Consider the following 25,878-nt stretch of genomic DNA (forward strand, 5'->3'; position numbering starts at 1 on the left):
TAAGAACAGTTTTAGTATTTACAAAAAAATTAGTGATATTACAGAGGGTTACCATATAGGTTGCACTTGGTTTCATTATTAACATCTAAGAGTGTTAGTATGGTACATTTGTTGCAATTAATGAACATAATTATTCATACATTATTAGTAACTGAATTCCATATTTCTCTTAGTTTTCCATTGTTTTTTAATCTAATTCTGTATCATTTTTACTCCCAAATTTTGTATTTTGCAGTTGAATATAGCTGGAAAGTAAACTAGTCTTTTGCCATTGCATATTTCATAGATGTATTTTTATTTCTCAGTGAAATAAATTTTGTGTTTATTCGTAATTCCTTTTTAGCTTGCGAGGAAATATTTCAGTGAAAGCGGTTAAAAAAGAAGTAGAAAAGAAACTGCGATGTCTACTTGCTGATTTACCACTGCCCCCTGAGTTACCGGGAGGAGATGATCTCTCAAAGAGTCCAGAGGAAAAGAAAACAGCAACACAGTTACATAATAAAAGGAGGCCTAAGTATGTGCTTGCTTTCTACCTGCTCTTAAATTGACCAGAGATGATTCTGTATCATCAGAGAAAAAATCATAAAATACAAAATTAAGATTTTTAAAAAGTGTATTTATTTTTTCAGCTTAAGTATATGAATAAATTTTATTGGAGCTTTGGAAATTTTTTTCATACTTGCCTGAGTACTTACTCAAAGTGACTAATAAAACCACAATTGTTTTCTCAGTTTGTAATGTATTGATTTCTTGGGATATTATATGTGTTGAAGAAAACTTCGATAATTAACATATTTAAATGACAGAAATATTGAAATTGGGCACGGTGGAAGTCAGTATTCAGTGAGCCCAGACAAAATTAGAAATGGGCAAGCTGCTATGTTTTCCTTTCCTTTTAGCTCCATTTGCTCCCATAACTAATGCATTCTTCATTTTGCAAGAGGTGGAGTGGAAGAAGGTTTGAAATCTGTATCCTAAATTAGCTTCAAGTAAGTGCCTAGAGATAACTCTTTCCCTTGAAACCTGTTCATCAGTTAAGAAGAGAATGACGATTCCCTTTTTTTTTTTTTTTTTTAAAACTTAACCAAAGAAAAGTGTGAGGAAGCCTTTGAGTTAGATCTGATTTTAGAATTGCTGTTTCAGGTAGTGTCTAGTATAAGAATATGAAGTGATTTTCTAGTATAGAGTAGAAAGCTAGAAAACTTAAAATAGTCTCTCCTTGAGTATTGTAGCTTAATTAACTTAAATTCTATTACCTGCCAGAATATTAAAAAACTATCGAGTTACATATCTTCTTGATGAGTGTCAAATATTTGTTGTATATATAATGCACACTTTTTAAAAAGTGTGGATTCCTAAGGGATGATTATATTAGTATTTCTATATTCTCTTGACTGAAAGTCTTTCTGGTGCTTCTGTTTTTAAGATAGTTTTATTGAGCCATAGTCTAAACTTGTTAATATGCTTTGTAGTTAGATCTTTGGTAATTTTCATATTTTTAAACTTTTGACTTTTGAAAGCAAATACATATAGATTTGTTGTCAGTGAATGAAAAAGAAAACACTCTGGTGGCTGGTTAGAGGGCTTTGACTCTGGACTGGTGTTGCTTTGGTCCACTCACTGAAAAGTTACGCTGTGTTTCTGAAAGTCCTTCATAAACACTTCACTTCTCTTTCATATTCTGTTAGTCTACAGAAGGAAAGTCAGTATTCAGAAATAATAACTTGACTTTCATGATGATTTATAGTACCAACTCACAGTGTTACTTGTTTTAGATGATCACAAATATACAAGGGTGAGGGGAAAGAAAAGATTGAAGATTGGGTGGAGGGTGGATGCTGAGTATTAAATAGTTTATTCAGTTTGCTTGATTGTATATAAAAACTTCAGAACTATATTTGATAGAATATGTGGGCCTCGCTATGGTGAAATCAAAGAGAAAGATATTGACTGGGGAAAACGCTGCGTGGATAAATTTGATATCATCGGAATTATTGGAGAAGGTACCTATGGACAAGTTTACAAGGCCAGGGATAAAGACACTGGTAAGAATGCCAAGTATTTTGAATCTTTGGGTCTATGGAATGTATTTAACTCATGTTTCTCTTCTAATGTATAACTTGAGGAAGTTTCCGGAAAAAGTTAAACTTGAATTTATCATGCTCTTGTTTCATCTTATTTTTGGTCTCATTTTATATATAGACTAATATTAAGATATGAGTTCAGGTAACAAGGTATATACATATATATGTTAAAAAAATTTTTTTTTAAGTATTTCTGTTGTGTAATATGGGGGGATTTAGATTTTTTCGGTCAGTAAAATTTTATGTTGTTGGTAATCAAGGTGGAAAGTACCTTGACCTTAATTAGTAAATTTTGTTCTGTTAAGACTTACGTGACACCTATATTTTGCTGCCCTCCCCCAAGTTTTTTTTCTGTAGAAGTTATCCTTTATTTGGAGGCCAGATTTAGCAGTGTAGTCTTTCAGATTATAATGAGTCACCTGAGAGAAAGTTTTAAAAAGCCTTGGAGTAGAGGAAAAAGTATGTTAGAGGTCATATATTTTACTAATAAATAGTGCTTAGAGCCAGTATTTAATTATTTACAGTTCCTTGTTGATACAAACCAATACATAAAATAGCATAGATGTTTGAGGCCACCTAGTATAAGGGAGACTACCTTATGCATAGAAACTTTGAAGTCAGTTATAGCTTGCAGCAATAAACTAATATTTATAAATATGATTCTGCATTATCAAAAGAGATTGAATTTTAAAGCAGGAATCATACTGTATTTTAGAGTTCTGTTAAGAAGAATCAACTAAGTTTTAATGATTAAAAGTAAAAATGTCCTTCCTTTGGAAAATTTGTAAGTACTGAATTCTTCTTTTTTCCTACAAAGAAGTGGAATGAACAAACTTATTGTAGTGAATTTTCTCTTAAAATAGGATTTCTGTGTGTGTGTTTCAGTACACACACCTGGCTTCTTTGGTAGCTCAGATAGTAAAGAATCCATTTGCTAGCGGGAGACCTGGAATTCAGTCCCTACTGGGAAGATCCCCTGGCGAAAGAAATGGCTGCCCACTCTGGTATTCTTGCCTGGAGAATCCCATGGACAAAGGAGCCTGGCAGACTACAGTCTATGGGGTTGCAAAGAGTCGGACATGACTGAGTGACTAACACTTCAATACTTAGATTATCTGTTACAAAACTCAGTTGTATGAAATCATTTAGTGTTGAGGGAAGAGCACATAGTTTGGAGAGAGCTAAACCAGATTTTAAATCCCAGTTTCACTACTAGATAACTCTGCATCTTTGGACAAGTTAATATGTATGAGCATGTCTTCATATCTGTTTAATGTCCAGAGTTTTCACATCTGTTTAGAGAGATTTTTATACGTGTATCAGCAAATTAGGTGTATATTTAGTGTTCCCTCTTCATTTAAAAAAAAATGCAGTGTAATGTATCAACGCTCATTATCTTGCTTTTTTCATTTAATGCATCTTATCATAAAATAACAATATATTTGGACCTACTGTATCCTTTTTAACAGTTATATAATATTCCATAGTTTGGTAAATACCCCATAATTTATTTAACCAGAGACTTTTTGAACCATAAATTTATAATTTGGCATATTGGAAACCAAAATATATTTTATGGGTTGTAATTTCAAGGGTAGGGGCTGAAATTATGAATTAAAAATTTGGGGAATTCCCTGGTGGTCCAGTGGTTAAGACTGCAAGATTCCTCTTCAGGGGCATGGGTTCGATCCCTGGTTGGGGAACTAAGATTCCCATGAACTGCCTGGTGCAGCCAAAAAGAAAAAATAAAAGTTTAAAATATTATTTGGTTTTGTTAGTTGGTAACCTGATTTTATTTACTTTTCTAATAGGAGAAATGGTAGCCTTAAAAAAAGTACGCCTGGATAATGAAAAGGAAGGGTTTCCTATTACAGCAATTCGAGAAATTAAAATTCTCCGGCAGCTTACCCACCAGAGTATTATCAATATGAAGGAAATAGTGACTGATAAAGAAGATGCTTTGGACTTTAAGAAGGATAAAGGTATGTGTGCATATTTATATAATCAGCTCTGTATATTCATGATGTTGCTAATTTATATATTTTGGTATTGATTAAGTATTTATTAGGTACAGTAAAGCCATTGCCTTAATATCAAACTTATTAAATTTTTTTCTAAAAATTTATTGAATTATAGTTTATTTACAGTGTTGTAATAATTTGTGCTGTATAGCAAAGTGATTCAGTTTTATATTTATATACATTCTTTTCCATATTCTGATATGAATTTCATGTGATGATAAACAGAATATTGACTATAGTTGTTTGTGATATACAGTAGGACCTTGTTGCTTATCCATTATATTTATAATAGTTTGCATCTGATAATCCCAAATTCCCAATCTTTCTGTCCCCCATCTCCCCTCCTCCTCGGCAACCACAAGTCTATTTTCTGTGTCTGTGAGTCTGTTTTGTTTTGTAGGTAAGTTTACTGTGTCACATGTTAGATTCCACATGTAAATGATACCATATGGTGTTTGTCTTTGTATGACTTCACTTAGTATGATCATCTCTGGGTCCGTCTGTGTTGCTATAAATGGTATTATTTCATTCTCTTCTGTGTCTTCATAGTATGTGTATATACCACATCTTCTTTTCTAGTCATCTGTCAGTGGACATTTGTGTTGTTTCCATGTCTTGGCTGTTGTAAATAGTGCTGCTGTAAACACTGGGGTGCACGTATCTTTCTGAATTAATAGTTTTGTCTGGATATATACCCAGGAATCAGATTGCTGGATCATAGGGTAACTCTGTTTTACTTTTCTGAGGAACCTCCATACTATTTTCCATAGTGGCTATACCAGAATTCCCACCAACAGTGCAAGAGGGTTCCGTTTTCTCCATATCCTCTCTAGCAAGTGATTTGTAGACTTTTTAGTGGTGGTCATTTTGAACTGGTATGAGGTAGGTACCTCACGGTAGTTTTGATTTGCTCTTCTCTAGTAATTAGTGATGTTGAGCATCTTTTCAAGTGACTGTTGGCCACTTGTATGTCGTCTTTGGAGAAATGTTTATTTAGGTCTTCTGCCATTTTTCAGTTTGGTTGTCAAACTCTATTTTAAAAATAGCTGTGTTGAATTATTTTACATGTATTACCTTACTGGTTTTTGAGTCACCTAAGTAAATGTCAAAGCATACTTATTAGTATTACACGAAAAGCATTCACTAGTAATGTTTGTTTTGGGGGGCTCAATATATAATTTTTAGTCTTTGTTTTTTAGTGATTGAGAAGCAGTTTATAGTAGTAGTGTTAGAATATATTTATCTTACATTTTTAACGTTATAATGCCTCAACTTACAAGTAAACTTTATGGCAGGATATATTTCTAAAAGTGTGGAGGCAAAAATTTTAACCTGAAATTGCCTTTTGATAAACTATAGTAGTATTTGGTTGACTTTTAGCAAAAAGAGCTGAAAAGACATTAGCGTGCTTTTTGAGGTAGTTAAAAAGTAGTTATTATAGGGTATATGTCGGGTAAAAGAAATGCTCTACCTCCAATAGGTTTTAGATGTTCAGAGTAAGACCAAGGTTGGAGCCCTGATAATTGGTTTTCAAAGAGCAGAATTCGTTTTCAAACTAAATCTGATGTAAAATAGGTTAAAGTAGGTTTGATTGAGCATGATCAAAGGTTTGATTGAGATTGATCATTGAACTCAATCATGATTGAGCATGATTCTTAGCCTTCTCCCATCCACAGCTATACACATCCACCATCTTATTCTTCTAGGGACCAAAGTATAAAAATGATTGATGTTATATATAGTAACCATTTCTTATGACGGAACCTATGTTTGAAAGTATTCTGTATTTCTTATGGAGATCATGAGAATCATCTTTTTAATTGACATCACTTTCATTTGTTTTTTCCCCATAATCAAGCTAATTTCTTTGCCTGACTTTCAACCCCGTTTGCCTTTTTCATGTTTTCATTATTTCTTACAGTGAAGTAGAAAGGAGACCTGTTTGACTTCGGTTGGAATGTCTGAGATTAGAGACTTAGCTTTTAAATAAGGTCTTTAGCCCTTCTGAGCCTGTTATTTCTTCACCCTTTAAAGGGAAATATTTCTCTTACTGTGTAGTGAGAATTAAGATTTTATGAATGAGGGTGTTGACAGATTCTGTTTTTTATTAATCTTGTACTATAGCCAAGTTAATGTAGTACTTTTCCTGTAACATATTCTGGACTTCCTATTTTTTCTGATCTGTGGATCGCATCCTTGTTTATTTTCCCAAACCCAGCCCAAGTCAGTTTTTCTGATTGCTCACCGAAGTCAAGTCACATTGCTTGTTTGGTCAGATAGGCCAGTGCACTTCTTTGCCCTGCAGCCTTTCTTTACACTGGAATATACCTCTCCAACCCCAACACAAACACATTTGCTCACATTTGCGTGTGCATGCGTGTGCACCCACACACACACGGTTTGAAAGCTAGTTTCTCATTCTCTAGGTCTCTACCTGAGTGTTGTTTAGTGAGGCCTTACCTGACCTTATGATAGAAAGCAAAGGGTAGCTGAAGAGCCTCTTGATGAAAATGAAAGGGGAATGTGAACAAGCTGGCTTAAAACTCAACATTCAGAAATATGAAGATTCTGACATCCAGTCCCATCACTTCATGGCAGATACTTGGGGAAACAATGGAAGCAGTGACAGACTGTTTTCTTGGGCTCCGAAATCACTGCAGATGGTGACTGCAGCCATGAAATTAAAAGATGCTGGTTCCTTGGAAGAAAAGCTGTGACCAGCCTAGATAGCGTATTTAAAAGCAGAGATGTTACTTTGCAGATAAAGGTTCATCTAGTCAAAGCTATGGTTTTTCCAGTAGTCATGTATAGATGTTGAGAGTTGGACAATAAAGATAGCTGAGTGCCGAAGAATTGATGCTTTTAAATTGTGATGTTAAAGACTCTTGAGAGTCTTTTGGACTGCAGGGAGATGCAACCAGTCCATCCTAAAGAAAATCAGGCCTGATATTCTTTGGAAGGACTGATGTTGAAACTGAAGCTCCAGTGCTTTGGCCACCTGATGCAAAGAGCTGACTCATTAGGAGAGACCCTGATGCTGGGAAGGATTGAAGGTGGGAGGAGAAGGGGACGACAGAGGATGAGATTGTTGGATGGCATCAACGACTCAGTGGACATGAGTTTGAGCAGTCTCTAGGAGTTGGTGATGGACAGGGAAGCCTGGTGTGCTACAATCCATCGGGTTGCAAAATGTCGGGCACAGCTGAGCGACTGAACTACGTGGCTGGTCTTCCCATTTTCCACCACAATGTCCTTAAGAAAACAACATTAAGTGGTTTCACTGTGGGTATATTTTTGTGCAGGATCACGTAGAGGCTGAAAGAGCTTTTTCTGAATTAACTGAGGGAATGCAGGAGAGACTTAACTAATTCTGAATTTTTTTCCTAATTCTTTTTTCATCTTTAAGCAATTCCATTTCTTTTTAATTATCTTTGAGGGAATCTTTGAACTTTTTGTCTTTTATAGTCTTTTTATTTATAATGTGAGGTATAAGAAAACATTTCCTGTACCTCTAGACCTTTAGTTTCTGTGGTGGGATGCAATTACTTGTTTTTATTTTAGTACTCTTGTGTGCATACTTCCCTGTTCATAAAGTCAACTAAGGTATGAATTATTTTGCAGCAGAAGCTTTGCTTTGTTATTTCCTTCTTTCAGCTGAGGATTATGAATTTACAGAATATTTTCTGAATGAATTTAATAATGTTCAATTAAAATTTTTAATGCAGTTTATAATTCTCTGAGTAGAGGAAACTTTTTGCTTTACAGTTACATGAAGTATAAAATAAAGATGTCAGTTATTCTTCTCCATGTGCTGTGCTTGGTCATTCAGTTGTATCTGACTCTCTGAGACCCCATGGACTGTAGCCCGCCAGGCTACTCTGTCCATGGAGATTCTCTAGGCAAGAATACTGGAGTGGGTTGCTATGCCTTCCTCCCAGGGATCTTCCCAACCCAGGGATCGACCTAGGTCTCCCACAATGTAGGCAGATTCTTTACCATCTGAGCCACCAAAGGGAAACCCAGGATTTGCTCTCCATATCAAAATGTAAACATTTATTATTCAGGTTAAAAACAAAGACTGAAATAATGGTATCAATATCGCAAAATAGTATTTTCGTATTTAAAATTAGCATAATATCCTGGATAACCAAACCAGTATTAAAATTACTTTGTGTAAATTGTTAGCTATATTACTTTTAATACTAGTATTTGTTTAATGAGAGAATTGAATACTTTTTTATTTTGGAATTTTCCTAAAGATCGAGAAAGCAGTTTAGTAATGCTTATGGCAAAATGTCACCTGGAGTATGAAGTCAAGTGGGCCTTAGGAAGCATTACAATGAACAAAGCTAGTGGAGGTGGTGGAATTCCAGCTGAGCTATTTCAAATCCTAAAAGATGATACTGTCGAAGTGCTGCCCTCAGTATGCCAGCAAACTTGGAAGATTCAGCAGCGGCCACAGGACTGGAAAGATGAGTTGTCGTTCCAGCGCCAAAGGAGGGTGATGCCAGAGAACATTCACACTGCCGGCTGTGCGGTTGCGCTCATTTCACGTGTTAGTAAGGTAGTGCTCAGAATCCTTCAAGCTCGGCTTTAATCGTTCGCAAATGGAGAACTTACATATTTACAAGCTAGGTTTAGAAAAGGCAGAGAAATCAGAGGTCAAATGGCCAATATCCTTTGGATCATAGGGAAAGCAAGAGAGTTCAGAAAAACGTCTCCTTCTACGTCATTGACTACACTGAAACCTTTGAATGTGTGGATCATAATCTCTATGGACAGAGGAGCCTGGTGGGCTACAGTCCATAGGATCACAAGGAGTCGGACATGACTGAAGTGACTGAGCACGCACACATACTGATATTTCATCAGGTTTGTGGTGAATTATTGATTATTGATTGATTTGGTCATTTTTTCATTCCACAGACTGTACCAGCTCAAGGCTTGGGCTGACCAGTACAGGATCCATTAGGCAATGTGGTTATTTGAATTTAAACTAATTAAAGTTAAATAAAATTAAAAGTTGACTTCCTTGGTTGCATTAGCGACATTTCAAGTGCTCTATAGTTGTATGTGACTACTGGCTGCAATTTGGATAGTGAAGCTATAGATTGAAAGAAAGTGAAAGTCGCTCAGTTGTGTCTGACTCTTTGTGACCCCATGGACTTACAGGCCAGAATTCTCCAGGCCAGAATATTGGAGTGGGTAGCCTTTCCCTTCTCCAGGGGATCTTCCCAACCCAGGGATCGAACCCAGGTCTCCCACATTGCAGGTGGATTATTTACCAGCTGAGTCACAAGGGAAGCCCAAGAATACTGGAGTGGATAGCCTATCCCTTCCCCAGTGGATCTTCCTGACTATAGAATATTTCCATCAAATCAGCAAGTTCTAATGAACAGTGCTTGAGATATACACGGGAAAGAAAAACATCTGATCTGTGAATCCGCTGAGCTTCTGGGAACCAGACAGATCAATGGTTGCTAGAACTAGATCAAACTAATACATGAATGTCAAGCTTATTTCTGCCCAGAAGTTTTCCTCTGTTAATTTGTAATTGCTGAAATTTCAGTTGTAAGTGGTGAGTTTTCAAGAGAAGTGAAAAAATTTAAATACAGGCTGTGGAATCTTACCTAATAAGCAGGAGAAACTTTGTTAAGGAGTCTGCACCTACCAACTCTATACTATATCGTCTTTTTTCCAAACTTAAAAGAGTAATGAACTTGGTTGTTGTATTAAAAATACAATTTTCCTGTAATGGTGTGGTCTCCAGCAGGTTATTGACACAGGATTGAAAGTCATTTGTAAGTTTAACTTTTTTATATACTGCTGTGTATGTGCTCAGTAGTATTTTGACTCTTTGTGACCCTATAGACTTTAGTGCACCAGGACACTCTGTCCGTGGGATTTTCCAGGGAAGCATACTGGAGTGGGTTGCTATTTCCTGCTCCAGACAATCTTTGCAACCCAGAGATTGAATCCGTATCTCTTGTGTCTCCTACATTGGAGGACTGCCTGTATTATGGTATTAATTTTGTCATATAAAAGATAAAGCTTGTCTCAGACGTTCAATTTATTTGTATCTGATAGTTTATGTGAAATTTCCAATTAAGGTGTCTAGACCAGGGATGCAGTTTTAAGATCTTATACCCTCTTTTTGTGTAGCACTACTACTATTTAGAATCAGTAACTTTTTTTTTTAAATCATGAGAAATGCCGAGCTGGATAACTCAAGCTGGAATCAAGATTGTCAGGAGAAATAACAATCTCAGATATGCAGATGATGCGACTCTAATGATAGAAAGTGAAGAGGAACTAAAGAGCCTCTTGATGAAGGTGAAAGAGGAGAGTGAACAAGCTGGCTTAAAACTCAGCATTCAAAAAACTAAGATCATGGCATCTAGCCCATCACTTCATGGCAAATAGATGGGGAAAAAATGCAAACTGTGACAGACTATTTTTTTGGGCTCCAAAAATCACTATGGACGGTGACTGCAGCCATGAAATTAAAAGATTCTTGCTACTTCGAAGAAAAGCTATGACAAACCTAAATACCATATTAAAAAGTGGAGATAACAGTTTGCTGACCAAAGATCTGTATAGTCAAAGCTATGGTTTTTCCAGTAATTGTGTATGGGTGTGAGTTGGACCATAAAGAAGGCTGGGGGCTGAAGAATTGATGCTTTTGAACTGTGGTGCTGGAGAAGACTTTTGAGAGTCCTTTCAACTGCAAGGAGATCAAACTAGTCAGTCCTAAAGCAAATCAACTTTGAATACTCATTGGAAGGCCTGATGCCACAGCACCAATACTTTGGCCACCTCATGCAAAGGGTTGACTCGTTGGAGGAGACCCTGATGCTGGGAAAGATTGAAGGCACAAGGAAAAGGGGACAACAGAGGATGAGATGGTTGGATGGCATCACCGACTTAATGGACATGAGTTTGAGCAAACTTGAGGAGTAGTGAAGGACAGGGAAGCGTGGTGTGCTGCATGCAATCCATGGTGTTGCAAAGTTGGACACAACTTAGGGACTGAACAACAATAGCAACTTTTTTAAGTGAGGCAGAGGAGGAGAAAGTAAAATATTAGACTTTCTTTACTTGATTAAGAAAGTGATGTTTACTGGTTTAAATTTGGGAGATAACACATAAAGTATAAAATGACCCAGATATTATCACTGTTGAAATTTTCTGTAGTTTTCCTAATGTCTCTCTTTCTATACATGTGATTATTTATTCCCAAACTGAAGTTCTGCTTCTGTCATTAATAACTTGCTTTTTTATTGGCATAGTGTCACTTGGATAGACTATATTTCATTCCTCCATTGTTGCACATTTTATTTCTTTCAGGCATTTCAACTACTGTTTCCTATACTGAAGTGTTATATTGGAAAATTCTAGTAGTTATTGTAGCTTTTCATATACCTTTAACCAAACATAGGAATTTATCTGCTAGAAAAAGTCCTAACAAGTTCTGAATTATAGGTTTGATGAGAAATGAAGTAGTGAGTGATAAAAGATTCTGTATAATCACGTATAATTATAGTAGTCAGTGAGTCCATATATCTTTTTGTATAAAACTTATTTACATCTGATTATTCCCTTAACTTGATTATAGAAATGGGGTTTCTAGGTTAAAGGATTTGAACTTTTGAAATTTCTTGACACATTACCACGTTGTTTTCCAGACAGTTTGTGTCCATTTACACTCTGAAAAGTAGGGCAGCAATAGAAACAGAAAAGGAAAAAAAGGGAACTGCCTCTACTTGTTAAAGGGCATCTGTGAAAAATAAGGATGTCTGCTCTTGCCACTTCTATTCAACATTACCAGGGCAATTAGGTAAAAAAATGAAATAAAAAGTAACCAGTTGGAAAGGAGGAAGTAAAACCAACTCTAATCTGTGTGTGTGTGTGTGTGTTTGCATATATACACAGTACAGAAAATTCTGTGTAATCCACTAAAAATCTGTTAGAACTAATAAATGTGGTCAGCAGGTGGCAGAAGATCAATATACAGAACTCTGTTTTTCTTTACACTAGTAATGAACAGTCTAAAGTGAAATTAAGAAAACTTTAATTTACATTAGCATTAAAAAGAATAAAATATCTAGGAGTAAATTGACCAAAAAATTGTAAGCCTTTGTACCCTGAAAACTGCAAAATATCATTGAAAAAATATTAAGACCTAAATAAATGGCAAGAGGTTGGATCTGTTTCATAGTACTCCCCAATTTGATGTATGTGTTCTGTTCAGTCTCTTTCAGAATCCCAGCTGGCTTCCTTATAGAAACTGACATGTTGATCATAAGATTCATATGAAGATTCAAAAGGTGAACTAGTAAAACAAACAAAAAAAAATTAGAAAAAATTGGAGGGTTTATACAAAGAGATCTCAAATATTACTACAAAACTAGAATGATCAGGACTGTGTGGTACTGACTTTAAGATAACCATAGAGATTAGTGAGATACAATTGAGAGTCTAGAAACAGACCCTCATAGTTACGGTCAGTTGATTTTTTTTATGAGGATAACAGGACAAGTCTGTGGAAAAGAATGAGTGTTTTTAGCAATTAGTGCTGGGTCAAGTGGGTATCTATCTACATGTAAAAGAATGAAATTGGACCCCTTTCTCACATTATACACAGTAATTAACTGAAACTGGATCAAGAACCTAAATATAAGAGCTAAAACCATATAAAACTCTTAGAAGAAAATCTAGGAGTAAACTTCATGGCTTTGGATTGGCCAGAGCCACCTTAGTTATGACACTGAAAGGAGAAACCAAAGGAAAAAAATAATTTATTGGACTTGATGAAAATTTAAAACTTTTTTGGTAGACACCATTGGAAAAGTGAAAAGACAACTCACAATGGGAGAAATTTATAAATCATATATCTGATAAGAGGCTTGTATCTAGCCTATATAAAGAACTCTTAGAACTAAATGCAAAGGATTTCGGTGGACATTTCTCTGAAGAAGATATGCAAATAGCCTATAAGCATATGAAGAGATGTTCAACATCATAGTCATTAGGGAAATACTGATCAAAACTACAATGAGATACCACCTTATTCACACTATCAGTTGACCATAATTAAAAGAATAAGTAATAACAAGTGTAGGGGGAGATGTGGAGAAATTGGAAGACTCATACATTATTGGTCGAAAGTAAAATGGTACAATGTACTACTTTGAGAAGCAGCCTGCAATTTCCTCAAATTATTATATGTGACCCAGACAGCTTCTACTCCTAAGGATATATCCAGTAGAAATAAAAACATACATCTACACAAAAACTTGTATGCCAATGTTCATAGCAGGATAATTCTCAGTAGCTCCAAAGTGTAAAGAACCCAGATGTGAATCAGTTGATGAATAGATAAACAAAGTCTGTTTTATTTATACAGTTGAGTATTACTCTGCCATTAAAAGGATTGAAGTACTTACACCAACATATTGGGTAACTTAGATGAAATACACTCATTCATAAAAGCACAGAACCGACCAATAATCATGAGGAAGTAGAAAATCTAAACAGACATAAAACTATTAAAGAGATGAATCTGTACTGGAAAAAAAAAAAAACCTCCAAACTTCTGGTTCAGTCACAACTAAGGGTTGAACAGCCATCAACAGGAGGACACTGGAACCCACCAAAAAAAGATATCCCATGCCCAAAGACAAAAAAGAAGCTACAGTAAGATGGTAGGAGGGACACAATAACGATAAAATAAAATCCCGTACCTGCTGGATGAGCAAGCATGTTCTCCACAAACTGGAGAACAGTAATACCAAAGAACTTCTCTCGTTGTGAAGGTTCAGAGCTCCATGTCAAGCTTCCCAGCCTGGGGATCCAGCAAAGAGACTGGGAATCCCCAAGGAATCTGAGCTTGAAGACCAGTGGGATTTGATTACAGATAGGTCTTCCATAGGACTGGGGGAACAAACTTCACTCTTGGAAGGCACAGACAAAATCTTGTGTACACCAAGACCCAGGGGAAAGGAGCAGGGACCCTTGAGGAGACTGAACCAGACCTACCTGCTAGTGTTGGAGGGTCTCCTGTATTGGTGTGGTTCAGCAGTGGCTTGCTGTGGGGATGGGGGCACTGGAAGCAGCAGTCCTGGAATGTGCGCTGGGAAGTAATTCCTCTTGGAGTTTGCCATTAACCCTACCTTAGAGCCCAGGGCTCTGTCACCTCAGGCCAAACAGCTAACAGAGAGGAAGGGAAACCCCCCACCCGTATGCAGATAATTGGATTAAAGCTTTATTGATCTAAGCTCTGCCCACCAGAGCAAGACCCAGTTTTTCCCATCCAGTCCCTCCTATCAGGAAGCTTACACAAGCCTGTTAGCCTCATCTCATGTTAAACAGAAGCAAGAAGAACCACATTCCCATAACTGCTAGTATGAAAACCACATTACAGAAAGTTAACCAGGAGGAAAAAGCAGAGAGTTATGTCCCAGATGAAGGGACAAGGTAAAAACTCCAGAAAAACAACTAAATGAAGTGAAGATAGGCAGCATTCTAGAAAAAGAGTTCAGAATAATGATAGTGAAGATGATCAAGAATGGAGAACATGCAAGAAATGTTTTCCAAAGACCTGGAAAAACTAAAGAACAAACAGAGGTGAATGTTACACTGTAAGGGATCAATAGCTGAATGACTGAGGCAGAAGAACAGATAAGTAACCTGGAAGAAGAATGATGGAAATCACTACCACAGAACAGAATTTAGGAAAAAAAAAAAAAAAAATGAAGATAGCTTAAGAGACCTCTGGGACAACATTCGCATTATTGGGGAAGGAGAAGAGAGAGAGAGAGGACCCAAGAAAATATTTTAAGAGATAATAGCTGAAAACTACCCTATCATGGGAAAGGAAATAGACAATCAAGTCCAGGAAGTGCCCAGAGTCCCAGGCAGGATAAATCCAAGGAGGAGCACACTGAGACACATAGTAATCAAACTGAAAAAAAATTAAAGACAAAGATAAAATATTAAAAGCAACAAGGGAAAAGCAAAAAGTAACATACAAGGGACTTTCCATACTGTTATCAACTGATTTCTCTACAAACCAGAAGGGAATGGCATGATGTAATTAAAGTAATGAAAGGGAAGAACCTACAACAAGAATACTCTACCTAGCAAGGCTCTAGTTCAGATTTGATGGAGAAATCTGAAGCTTTTCAGACAAGCAAAAGTTAGGAGAATTCAACACTACCAAACCAGCTATATACAACAAATGCTAAAGGAACTCTTCTAGCCAGGAAACAAGAGAAGGAGAAGACCTACAGAAAATAACCCCACAACAATTAAGAAAATGGTAATAGGATGATAGATATTGATCATTATCTTAAATGTAAATGGATTCAATGTACCGATCAAAAGACATAGATTGGCTGTGTGGATGAAAACGTGCATGTATGCACCTCCACTTACCACATCACTCTACTTAACCCCTTAAATTGTATGTAATTATTTTCTCTTGTTAGGTTAGTCATGTTTTCATTGTGGCTTGCAATTATAGTTATCTTTTGGTTTTTGCCTGGCCATTGATTATGAAAATTGATAAAATCTTTTCTTATTTTGATTATATAACTATTCGCTTAGTACCATTGTGTTATGATTGGTCAATAGAAAATCATTGAATTCTTTATCACTAAAACTAGCATTTAATAGAAAAACCTGTAATTACTTTTTAAAATCCAGATGCATATCAGGATTATCTTGGATAACTTTGAAAAATACAAATGCCCAAGTATTGCTTTTTTCTCCAAGGTTCCAGATGTGTTTCTAATGAGCAGTGATGTTTAAAAAGAATTGGACTGTATGACTTTACTTTTATCTAGTTTGTTTCACTTTTTCTATTTCATATTCGGTGTTCCTGTTTCATTTAGTTTTTGTTTTCCAGGTTCTCCATCTCTTTTTTTTATGTTATTTCTCAACCTTTTATCAAGAAAGTAGAAAAGATTTTGCATAAATATATATGTATATAAATAGTATGTATAATATATCTGTTTCAGAAAACAGGAATTTTTGCCTAGCCAGAATGTTTATGACATTTTGATACCACTTGTTTGAGTTAGTATGAATAGTTTGCTAGATTTCTGTTCACTCAAAACTTCGATATAATTCCATGGATTTAGTCATTTAGTATTACTGCTAAAAATCTAGGAAGTTTATTATGTTAATTATCTTTAAATAAAAAGTTTGAATGAGGCTTGAAACTTCTAATCCAATTCTGAGAATATAAAGAGATACTATGTTGCTGGGGAAAAAAAATAGGAAATTAACGTGATACAGTGTTTAAGTACAGATTTTGTTCATATTTCACAACACATAAAAAAATTTTCAACAAAAAATGCCCAGGTCCAGATGGTCTTGCTGATGATTTCTGTCAAAAACTTAATGAAGAATTAACACCAGTCCTCTCCAGACTCTTCCAAAAAATTTAACAAGAGAAATACTTCAAACTCATTCTCTAAGCCTAGCATTACTCTGTTACCAAACCTCAGCAAAGACTACAAGAAAACTGTAGACTAATACTTCTGATGAATATTCAACAAACTAAATTGAGCAATGTTTTGGATGGATTATACACTATGATCAAGTGAGATTTATTTCTGGATTGCAAAGATGATTCAGTGTATTAAAATCAATGTAATATATTACATTATTACAATGAAGGGGAAAAAAAATCACATGATAATCTCAGTTGAGACTAAACATTTATATTAGTCTCTTAGTCTCTATTTCTCAAAAGAGAAAAAGCATTTGGCCATTTAATGCACTTTTATAATAAAAACAGCCAACAAACTGGAAATAGAAGGCAACTGTCAACATATTAAAGAGCATATCTGAAAATTCCACAGCTCACATGCTTGGTGATGAAAGACTGAAAGCTTTTCTCAAATCACGTAGGAGACAAGACGATAGTTTCCCCATGCTGTCTGAAAACGGAGTGGTCTTGTGAAGCCTTCTGTAAGCCAAATGGTGTAAAGGGAAGAAACAATTACTTTAGGACACATCTTGCTAATAAAATAAAAAAATAAATTGAGATAAAGCCCAGTTATCTGTGCTGATGCTAAGCAGCCTGATGCTAAGACTGTGAGTATAGTTGCCAGGGAAGGAGCTTGGTAATGCCACTCTCATTGCTCAGAGTGTATTCTGCCTCTGTAATGGATCAGTGCAAAATCAATACTGAATGCTGTTTTTGCTCTTTACCTTTTTTGATAACAGCAAAATTCCTCTTTGAGTTAGCGAAAACAGATACTAATGTAGGTCTTCTATAAAAAGCAAAGTGGTGTAAAATGAACTTTCTAAAAATGGGATATACCTGTACCTGCTTTTGATGCAGGTGATAGAAGTCCCAGTCAGAGCAAGAAAAAGAAATAGATGCCCAAATAGGAAAAGAAGAAATAAAATTATGTCTGTTGATAGACAGCTTGGTTTTATGTATAGAAAACTCTAAATGTTTCACACACACACACATACACAAAGTTAGAATTAATGAATGAATGCAGCAAAGTAGCAGGGAACAAAATCAACATCCAAAGATCAATTGCATTTCTATACTCTTAACAGTGAAAATTATGAATTAAAAAATGTAGAAAACAATTCTATTTACAATAGCATCATAAAGAATTAAGAGGAATAAATTAGTCAAGGAGAGGAAAATGTTTTACACTCAAAATTACAAGACAGGAAGTTAAGGGCACCAATAAATTACAGATATTTGTGTTTATGGATTCGAAGACTTAATAGTTTTAAGGTAGTAATACTACCAAGGTAGTCCGCAAATCCAGGGCAACTCTTATGAAAATTCCAACATTGATTTTTGCAGAAAAAGGTTTATTTGTTTTATTTAAAAAGTATAATGTATAATATCAAACCTATGCATAAATTTAAAAATAGTATAATGAAATAACACTCCATGTACCCATGGCCCACCTTTACCAATTATCAACTCATGGCCAATCTTGTTTGTATATGATCCATATCACAGTGATCTAAACTGCAATCTCAGGAATCTAGAAAAAGAACAAATTAAACTCCAAGTAAATAAAAACAAGAAAATCAAGAGTGGAAATCAGTGAAATAGAAAACAAATATAATAATAGATTAAAAAGCAATAAAACCAATATGTGATTCTTCAAAAGTGGGAATATCACTTCCGACCCTATAGGTGTTAAAATGATACAAGAATTAAGACAGCTTTATATTCATAATTTCAACAATTTAGAGGAAATGAACACATTCCTCAAAGGGGAGAAAAAGGCAGAGCAATGGTATATCTGAGTAACCTTTGTGAAAGGGTTGTTGGACCCAGTTTGTGTGTGTGTGTGTGTGTGTGTGTGTGTGTGTGTGTGTGTGTAGGGCTCCCCATTTTAATAGTCAATTCTTAAAGCACGCTGCTGGTGTCTCAGTTCTGATGCTGTCTACTGGAAGGTAGAAGCAGATTCCGAAGGTGTAGGACTCAAGTCCCGCAAAACTGCACTCTACTTCAGATGCTGGTCACAATCCCAGGATGTTACCAGCACTTCTGACCAACCAGCTATAAATCCGAAGTTTCCCCAACCCCCTCCTTGGGCTCATTTAACTTGCTATAATGGCTCAAAGACTTAAGGAAAATTCATTTATTCAGTGGATTACAGATTTATTACAACTTGACATTAAGTGATATGAATCAACAATCATATGAACAGATACACAGGGTCCAAAAGGGGGAGTTTCTGTCTTTGAAGCTTAGGGTCTGGCATGGTACACAGGGAAGCATACTGCTTTCCTAAATGGGAAAACTGTTGAAAACCCTAGGCCTCCGTTTTTTGGGTGGCTGTTGTTTTGTTTTTATGCAGGCTTCGTTACATAGCCAAAATTGATTATTAACTTATTGGCCATTGGTGATTGATACTACCTCCGGCCCCTTCCTCCATAGTGGTTGCATCAGTTTACATTCCTAACAGCAGTGGAGAAGGGTTCGCTTTCCTCCACACCCTCTCCAGCATTTGTAATTTGTAAACTTTTTAATGATGGCCATCTTGACTGTTCATCTTTTTAGTGATTTATATGAAAAGTATCCTGCGATCTGGTTTTCTTGCTCATGGTGTGTTTCTTGTGTTATTGCTTAGTGTTTGTTGAGTTGAATTGAGGAGAAAAATATTTATGAAACAAATACTGTATTGTTTTTTGTTCCAGAATAACTAAACGAACCTTTCATGATTGTGAATTTTGTATGATCAGTAAAAGTTAAAGGAAGATGCTTTTAGTTATTACATCAATAAAACAGAAATAGTGCTTTTAAAGGAAAAAAAGTCAAAATCTTAACTAATAATGACTTCCTTCTTTGAGTTACAGGAAATAAAGAGTTAGCCTCATGTGTTGAAATTTAGAGGTAATGTACATAGATCAGAATGTGTAGGTACCTATTAGGTGATGTATGGCAAGAGGAATGTCAGTTGTTTAAAAGGAATCTGTAGGAAAGTGGGTAAGGGGTAGGTGGACGTGGAAGGGGTGTGGGGATTCCGTTTCCCTGCCATTATTTCCTGAATAGCTGAATAAAAAATAGGTTATTTTGAGGCAGATGTTATAAGGTAATAGTAATGGGAGCTTTGTGTAATGGTTGAGAGCATCGTTGCAATCTGTGCTTCTTGCACTGTTATGTCCTCTCTGTTTTCCTCACCTGGAAAATGATATAATATCTAACTCATGGGTTTGTTGTATCAAATGAGACAAACTGTGTGAAGTGCTAAATCTAGACATTTGCACATAGTAAGCACACAGTAGTTTGCTGTTATCATAGCTTGGTTGATTGTGAGGGCAGAAATAGATCAATATACAATAATTGTTTTTAACCAAGCACAGAGGGTAGATGTTTGGGAGAAATGAATATTTTAGTTTTAGTCTTCAGTGAAACTTGACCCTGTGGAGATCACATATCAGGAATGGTGCTGACCCAGAAGTTGAAGTAAAGAAACTTTCCTGAAAGCTTAAAAATAGTCTCTAATTATTAAAGTTGTTAAGAAGAGTAAAGAACTTGTCACCTCTGACCAGCTGTGATTGACTGGTTAATTCACCAGAAGTTAAAAAGTGAATTTTTTGTGCGCAGTCACTTCAGTCGTGTCTGACTTTTTGCGACCCCATGGACTGTAGCTCACCAGGCTCCTGTGCCCATGAGATTCTCCAGGCAAGATTACTGGAGTGGGTTTCCATTTCCTTTTCCAGGGAATCTTCCTGACCCAGGGATTGAACCCATGTCTCTTAAGTCTCCTGCATTGGCAGATGGGTTCTTTACCACTAGCACCACCTGGGAAGCAAGCCCCAGAGTTCTTCGGTTGTATCACACCCAGGCAGCCGAAAGGAAGTCAAAAGCCTGAAAACTCAGTAGCAGGCAGTAGGACAGATGCCAGTTGCAGAAGCCATAGAATGCTATGGCTGTCAGTAAGCTGAAAGAATTCTGCACTTAAATTCTGTGGTGGGGAAAGGGAGTGAACTAAAAGACAGCTGTTAGATTGCTCTGTGGTTTTTTCCCTCACTGAGAAAGCAAATAACCCATTTTGCTTCATGATGAAAAGGGGATGGATGGGGCACTCAGGCTGAGGGAATGTTTTACTCTTGCCATTTAGTAGGTGTGTGATAATGGGCAAATTATTTAGTGTCCTTGAGCCCCTGTGTTACAAGGAGATAATAGTTTTTGAGTAATTGTGAAGCTTAAATGAGATAATATGTGAAGTATTTTCACCTCTAGTAGTTTACCATTTTTTATGCTTACTGTAGCGTCAGCCTACATACTAGTATGTCACTCTTAAAGTGAATGTTATAGAAGAGACTTAATATAATAGTTGATAATCATGCAATTACTACATAAGACTTTCAGATTTCTTATTTCTTTTCATTTGTGTGGAGAATTTTGTTGAAAGTCATTTGTTAGTATTTGGAAGGTACTATGTCATGTGTCATATTTTTAGAGGTGTATCTCTTGTTTAAAAGAAATATCTGCAGCATCAGTGTTCTTTTTAACATATAGGCACAGTTTTCCTTTATAGCTCAGAAAAGGTTTACTAGAAGACGACATAAACCAGAAACAAAACCCCAATAATTTCTAGTAAATATTAGCAAAAATATTTAGCTTCCAATGCAGGAGACGTGGACTTGATCCCTGGGTTGGGAAGATCCCCTGCAATAGGAAATGGCAACTCTCTCCAGTATTCTTGCCCTATAAAATCCCACGGACACAGAGTCTTGGCAGACAACACTCCATGGGGTCGACGAGTCAGATGTGACTGAGCTACTGAGCACACACATACATAAAGGAAACGTAATTTTAGTACAACATATTTTTTTTTATCTGTCAAAAACTGGTAAATTTAATTATAAAAATTAAATTTTTATAATTCTTCATAGAATTACAAAAAAATAACATATCTGGTGAATTAAAATCCTGGAAATGTAGAAATAAAGAACATAAATGAGTAGAATAGAGACATGGACATAGATGCTCTGACATTTGGCCAATAATAAAGGCTTTCCTGGTGGCTCAGACGGTAAAGAATCCACCAGCAATGTGTGGGAAACCTGGGTTTGATCCCCTGGTTGGGAAGATGCCCTGGAGGAGGGCATGACAACCCACTACAGTGTTCTTGCTTGGAGAATCCCATGGATAGAGGGGTCTGGTGTGTGCTACAGTCCGTGAAGTTACAGGGTTGGACATGATTGAGTGGCTGGCACAGCACAGCAAAGAGATGCCAAGTGGCTCCCTCATTTTAGTTTGCGGGCATTTTTGTGTGTGTGAAAAAGTGTACACCTTATTTAATCATTAAGTTGACATAGTCAATATTCTGTGAAATAGACATTTTTCCTATATCATAGAGCCATTTTTGTTCTGTAGTTTTGTAATTTGGATGTATTTTATTAGACTTTCCTCTGTAAATAGGCATTGAGGCTATTGGTTTTTAGCTTCTATTAGTAATGCTTTATCAAATACCATTAAATGTAAATCTATGTATATTTCTTAAGTCTTTCTATAGATACATTCTTAAAAGTGGAATTGTTAGGTTAAATGATACAGCTTTTTAATGTTACTAATTACAGCCAAATTAACATATAAGAAAGCTTATACCAGTCTACATATTTGTTATAATTTTGTGTGATTGCCTTGTTTAATGAGTCACAGTTCATTATTGATTTTACATTTTTTGTCCAACTCAGAAGAGAAAATAATACTTTTTTGTTACTCGTGAGGTTAAATATGTTTTTCATGTTTTTTGCCATTTCTTCTCTGAATTGCTTGTTCCTTTGACATTTTCGTACCGTCTGGGGAGATTTATTAAAATATAGATGTTAATGCTTCATGTGTTTCACATATCCTAGTTAATTTTTCCCATTCTGTTGCTTGCCTTTAACTTTTTCTATGTTATTTGTTAATTTATATTTTATATATGGTCATTCTGTCAGTTTGGGGCTTTTTGTGGGAGAGTGATTTGTCTTATGCCTACCCTTCTAGAAAATTATGAGAATGTTTTTATGAAGTTTTTTCAACTTCTGTTTTAGTTTCAAATTTTTAGGTATTTAAATCAGTTTTATTTGATTCTCTTCTGCTATCTTTAATCAAGTTCCCTTATGTTCTGGGCTCTCCTGTTTTATTGACCCTTTTGCATGTTCTGCTACCATACCACATTGTTTCAATTATTGCAACCTTATATTACCTTTCAATTTCTGTAAATAAAGGTTTCTTCTCCTTTCTCCCTTACAAGAAGGTCTTATGTATTTTTATGCATTTGGGTGGAGATGAGATGTGAAAACTTACCAGTATGGAGATTTGACTGGAATTACATTGAGCTTCATTTGGGGAAGGGCAGAAATTTTTTAAGAACTTATTGATAGGATCATAGATGAGTATGTTTATGTAATACTTGAGAGTGAAAATTGGTATAAGTTTCAGAGCATAGTTAAGGGTGTGGTAGAGTATGTGACACATACTAAATGATGTGTAAATATTTGATGTTGATATTATAATAATTATTTCTTAAAAGATAATGTGTCCTATAAATCAGCTATTCTATTTTTAGAACCATATAAGGGGACTTGCCTGGTGGAACAGTGGGTAGGAATCTGCCTGCCCCTGCAGGGACCCCAGGTTCAGTCCCTCGTCTGCGAGGATCCCACATGCCTCGGAACAACTAGGCCCCTGTGCCACAACTACTAAGCCAGCCTTCTAGCGCCTGTGAGCCACAACTACTTTAGTCCATGTGCTGCACCTACTGAAGTCCGTGTGCCTAGAGCCTGTGCTCTGCCACAAGAGAAGCCACCACAATGAGAAGCCCATGCACCGCAACGAAGAGTAGACCCCACTCAGTGCAGCTAGAGAAAGCCTGTGCACAGCAAGGAAGACCCAGCGTCACCAATAAATAAATAACTTTTTTCAAAAGAAGCATATAAGGAAGTAATCATGACTTTATATAGATTAAGCTGTGAAACTGTTCTTTGTGGCATTGCTTATAGTAGCAAAATGTTAGAAACAGTTATCTAACAAGGAAGGATTCTTAAACAGAACTAGGGCATATTATTACTGTGGAATACCATATAGCTCTTAAAATTATGGAAAGATTAAATGATAATGAGAAAAATTGTTTACCCTCTATATTATGAACTGGAGAAAGTTCACAAAGGAAGGTATTAAGTTGAATCCAATTTTTGTTTTAAAAATGTATCCTGGGATTACTGGGAAACCTGTGGGGGTGATAGATATATTCATTATCTTAATTGTAGCCGTAGTCTCACAAGTGTATAATACCTATGTGAAAACTACTTAAATTTTACCTTCTGAATATATACAGTTTATTAATGTTAACTAATAATATCAAATCTATTAAAACAACTTTGTTCTTTAAATGTAATAAATGTAAGGAAAACTGTTGAGCTTATTGCTTCAACAAATAAAATCTTTAGTACCTATATATATATATATATATATATATATATAGAGAGAGAGAGAGAGAGAGAGAGAGAGAGAGAGAGAGAGAGATTGATTTTAAGGAACTGGGTCACATGTTTGTAGAAGCCAGCAGGTCTGTCATTTTGTAAGGCCTTCTGGCAAGCTGGAAATTCTGGCAGGAATAGTTGTTGCAGTCTTGAGTTCAGAGGCAGTCTGGAACAGAATTCTTTCTTCTTTAAGGGACCTCAGTCCGTTCTCTTAAGACTTCATATAAGGTCTCTCCTCAAAGTCTACTGATACAAAAGTTAATTAAATCTAAAATACCTGTACACAACAATATCTAGATTGGTTTATGAGCAAGCATCTGGGTACTATAGTGTAGCTGAGTTTACACATAGAATTAGCCATCTCACTTGTGTTAGAGTGATTTCAGCCGAGTAACAGAAAATCCAGTTGGAATGGTTTAAACTGTGTGGAAATCTTTCGTAAGAAGAGGTCCAGAGGTTGAGCAGGGTTTAAGGTAAGTTGATTTAGTGGCTTCAGGATGTCGTCAAGACCCTAGTTACACTATCCATTCTATTTCATTCTCACTGTAGTGTGGCTTGGAGAGGCAGTTGTTCATATCTAGAGAGGCATCCTGGTTTCCCATGGCTCTTTGCAAATGTACTTGTGCCTGCACATCTGTAAACCAGTCACTAGGAGGAGGTTTGCCAAGAACCTACTTAACATAAAATGTGCCCAAATTTAGAATATCATAAAAAGGAAAGAAACTAAGAAAAGTACCACTTTCAGAACTTAGGAGCTTACTTGGAGAGTAGATAGCTAAGTTATACAGAGGTCAGTTCATTGGCTTTATGTGAAATCCAAAGATACACACTAGAGTGTAACATAAGAAGATTGAGAAATAACCTGTTTTGGTAAGCATTGTAAAGGTTATGCACTGGTTTTGTCCTTTTTCTTTTTTTTCCCCATTTAAATTAGTAACCTCTATCTCTAGGACAGGTAGGAACTGGCAGCCAAACATACTGAGTCATAAAGATAATGGAGTTACTGACCATTTTTAATATAAAATGTGGCAAGTTGCATTGATATCTTTTTTTAAAAAAATTTTTTGGTTGTGCTGAGTCTTTGCTGTGTGCAGGCTTTTTCTAGTTGTAGTGAGAGGGCTCTGTTGTGGTGTGTGGGCTTCTCATTGCAGTGTCTTCTCTTATGGCATAGCACAGGCTCTAGGCACGTGGGCCTCAGTGGTTGTGGTGTGCAGGCTTAGTTGCACTGTGCCTTGTGAAATCATCTCAGACCAGGGATTAAACCCATGTCCCCTGTATTAGTAGGCAGGTTCTTATCTACCTGGCAGGAACTTACCACTAGGAAATTCCAGTATCCTCTTTTTTTAATGCTGTGACTTTAATATTTTATTTTAGTGAATGTAGTAATTGTTTACTGACTCATCTTCCATCACTGGGCTTGTTCATAAGGTTTAAGTTTATTTCACTCTGGGGTTTTCAGTTACCAAATTTCTGATTTGGGGATTTTAGGTCATTTTAGTGTATAATGGGATTTTCTAACAACTGTTACATACTCATAAGATTTGTCTATTTTTATAGATACTTGGGGTAACAGGAATTGAATGAATTTTGTACTTCACAAAGTTTTTTTGTTATTTGTCTCTGGCTTTACATGAGTTTCTTGAAAGTTAATTGGATTTGTACATTATTTTCTAGATTTATTATAGTTTGATAAGCTCTCAACTTTCATGAATATAGCTTGACATTGGCCCTTCTTTGGAGTAAGTAGTTATTGTATTGGACATATTTTGGCATCTCCTACCAGTTTACCCTACTTCCTA

The 25,878-nt window shown here is 36.0% G+C and overlaps 1 protein-coding gene across 4 annotated transcripts in view; it reads left to right on the plus strand.

The window, feature by feature from the left end:
- The window catches only part of CDK13 (cyclin dependent kinase 13), a 119,655-nt gene that overhangs the window by 40,416 nt on the left and 53,361 nt on the right, over positions 1-25,878 (plus strand). For all 4 annotated transcript variants that reach the window (XM_070466705.1, XM_070466720.1, XM_070466714.1 and 1 more), the window contains exons 3-5: positions 344-514; positions 1,906-2,045; positions 3,896-4,066. In XM_070466705.1, coding sequence (XP_070322806.1) covers positions 344-514; positions 1,906-2,045; positions 3,896-4,066 — 482 coding nt within the window. The remainder of the gene's footprint in view (positions 1-343; positions 515-1,905; positions 2,046-3,895; positions 4,067-25,878) is intronic.

This window comes from Odocoileus virginianus, chromosome 1 (assembly GCF_023699985.2).
Source record: "Odocoileus virginianus isolate 20LAN1187 ecotype Illinois chromosome 1, Ovbor_1.2, whole genome shotgun sequence".
Lineage (NCBI taxonomy): Eukaryota > Metazoa > Chordata > Mammalia > Artiodactyla > Cervidae > Odocoileus > Odocoileus virginianus.